General features: G+C 31.3%; 1 protein-coding gene across 1 annotated transcript; it reads left to right on the forward strand.

The window, feature by feature from the left end:
• The first annotated feature begins 1,268 nt into the window (after window positions 1-1,268).
• LOC142229366 (uncharacterized) lies at window positions 1,269-1,959 on the forward strand. The gene has a single exon (XM_075299920.1). The coding sequence runs from the start codon at window positions 1,269-1,271 to the stop codon at window positions 1,926-1,928; it is 660 nt and encodes a 219-aa protein (XP_075156035.1). The 3' UTR covers window positions 1,929-1,959.
• Window positions 1,960-2,744: the final 785 nt, after the last annotated feature.

The raw sequence follows: 2,744 nt of genomic DNA on the forward strand, positions 1-2,744 counted from the left end.
TACACTCAAAAAAAAGTGAACTCTCTATTTCACTAAAGCCAATTTAACTTTATATTAGTTCATAGAATCATTATGTTTGGAAAAAGTTTACTTTACTCAAATAATTTTTTGCGTACGTTAGTTAAATGAACTAAAACACAGGAAAAAATTATACAAAAATAAAGCATAAAGGTTTCCTAATTTCGTATTTCTCACAAAATAGTTAATTATTTCCTTAAATTTGTAAATTTTACCAAAAATGTGTCCATCATGAACTTCGTATGGCACTAAAGACATTCTTGCAATTTTGAACTCCAAGATTTCTCTTAAAACTACAAAATTTTCTTTAACAAGTGCAAAAACTTAGTTATGTCTAATAAATTTTCTTGAATTTGTCGAAAAATATTTACTTATTTTTTCCATATCGGAGTGATGCCAGCGCTTGTAATACTGTTTAGTTAAAATTTTCTAAAAAAATTCAAAATTTTCTAAAATTAATCGAAAGTTATCTTTCCTGGTGGGTTCACTGTTTTTTCAGTGTACTGCAAGAATATGGATTTAACAATATTTAAAAGACGCATGTATAACACTTTCTGTATTTGTATACCATTTACGACAGGCGCAAGGATTTAAAATACATTCCATTCACATTTAATTGCGACAATGTTGCAAAAGGAAAATAACTGCACCAAAAACTACCTAACTACCTGTCGAGCGACCATTAATGAAATAAAATGGTAAATGAACCCTAATTAAAGAAAACACTGGGCTCAATTGCAACACGCACAACTAGTATACGCTGATGTTTTCGAATGACAATTGCATTTTGATTCCTATATAGCTCACGCATGATAATTAAACAAATCCAAGATGAAATTCTTAGCGCTCGTTGAGTTCCATCATTGACTGACGACAAAGCTGTATAATTACCTGAAAGACAGTGTAAACTGAATTGTTATGTTTAATTAGTTAATAACTGTCATGTGTTCTATGGAAGGGCGTCTATGGTCCACCAATGTCATAAAGTTAGACCAAACTGACTACTGATATATATTGTTTGTTGTGTGCTGACAGTCTCCTTAAAAAATATTCATAATTATGTTCAATGTCCAATGTTAGAATTTCTATCGTGGCAAACGTTCATCGCATATCAGAGGTTTCTATGCACTGACTGGGTATAAAAGCTGAAAATGTTGAGTAGAGGACATTCAGTTACATTCATACAGCATACGAGACTATACCGAGTTTTACCCTACAATTGGAATTATTATATGAGAAGCAGGCTCATAATGAGATTACTAACCCTTACATTTATCGTGGAATTAAGCATGTGTTGCTTTGTAGATGCTTTGTACATTCGGTCCAACGATGAAATTGGAAATACCAAGGAGACGACCGAAAAAAATAGTGAAGAAAACCTAAACCTAATTCAGGAAGTGACGACAGTTAATTCGAAATACGATCAATATATAATAAATTCGTACGATTTTGAACAACTTATAAGACATTATCTGCACCGACTACAAGCTTATAGTAATTTGATGAAAATCTCTCCGAAATACAGACTAGAGGAAAACAGCAAACAAACTAAAAATCGACATAGGAGAAAAATAAAGATGCTTTCCGAAATTCCATCTGAACAAATCGATGACTTACTTAAGCTATTCAATGATAAATACGGAATAGAAAATCAAATTATTGATGAAACCGATGGGAATGATGAGGAATACGAAGATTTGTCATCAAAATTGCCCTCAGCAGTAGATCCTGACTACATGTATGAAAACCTCTATGAGGATGAAAAAGATCTGGCACTTCCTGTTAAATCTCGCCTTAACTCAGAGTACGGTTCGATTCAGGATCTTATTCTTCAAGCAGGTCGAAATTATTTACAAAGAGAAATCGATGAAACGAAGTTGCATATCCAATCTAGTAAACATTTTATTTAGACTTCATTATTATTGTTATAGTAAAGTGCAATAAGAACACCGGCTGTGATATTGTCATCATATTTCGTGAGATCGAAACCAGTTGTGAATCATGGCAATCAAAGAATTAGTAAAATATTTGTTAAAGTTAAATTAATTTAGAATATATGCTCTCTGGGTACACACTGTTTTAATAAAACATTTTTATATTATATTTATATTAATTAATCACCAATAAAATAATATATTTGCAATTTATTTGAATATTTTATATATTCTTAGGAATTTTCATTACGTTACGTTAGAACCAGAGTTTGGAGTCGAGTCAGTTTTGTTCGACTCCGATATCTTAATTTACAATTAATTATTATTCGAGCTATATGGACAAATTAGATTAAGGAACTTGATTAATAGAACCATTGAAAACAAAACGCCAGATACAAATCTATACACGCCTAGACTGTACATGTTTCAGTTCGGGCGAATGAACTTTTCCACAGCCTTTAGTATAGATTTGACTGGGATAGATAACTCAAATTTGGGCCCAAATGTTTTCTCCATAAGAAGTTAGCATAAAGAGTCCAAAAGGCTTTGGAAAAGTTCATTCGCCCGAACTGAAACATGAACAGTCTAGGCGCGTATAGATTTTTATCTGGCGTTTTCTTTTCAATGGTTCTATTAATCAAGTTCCTTAATCTAATTTGTCCATATAGCTCGAATAATAATTAATTGTAAATTAAGATGTAATCAAATTATTTTATGTCATATTTTTGCCAAGCATGAGATCTTTGTTTTATTATTTATTTATTTTATTCATGCGTCCTAATATTTCGCAAT

The sequence above is a fragment of the Haematobia irritans genome, chromosome 1, assembly GCF_050003625.1.
Source record: "Haematobia irritans isolate KBUSLIRL chromosome 1, ASM5000362v1, whole genome shotgun sequence".
NCBI lineage: Eukaryota > Metazoa > Arthropoda > Insecta > Diptera > Muscidae > Haematobia > Haematobia irritans.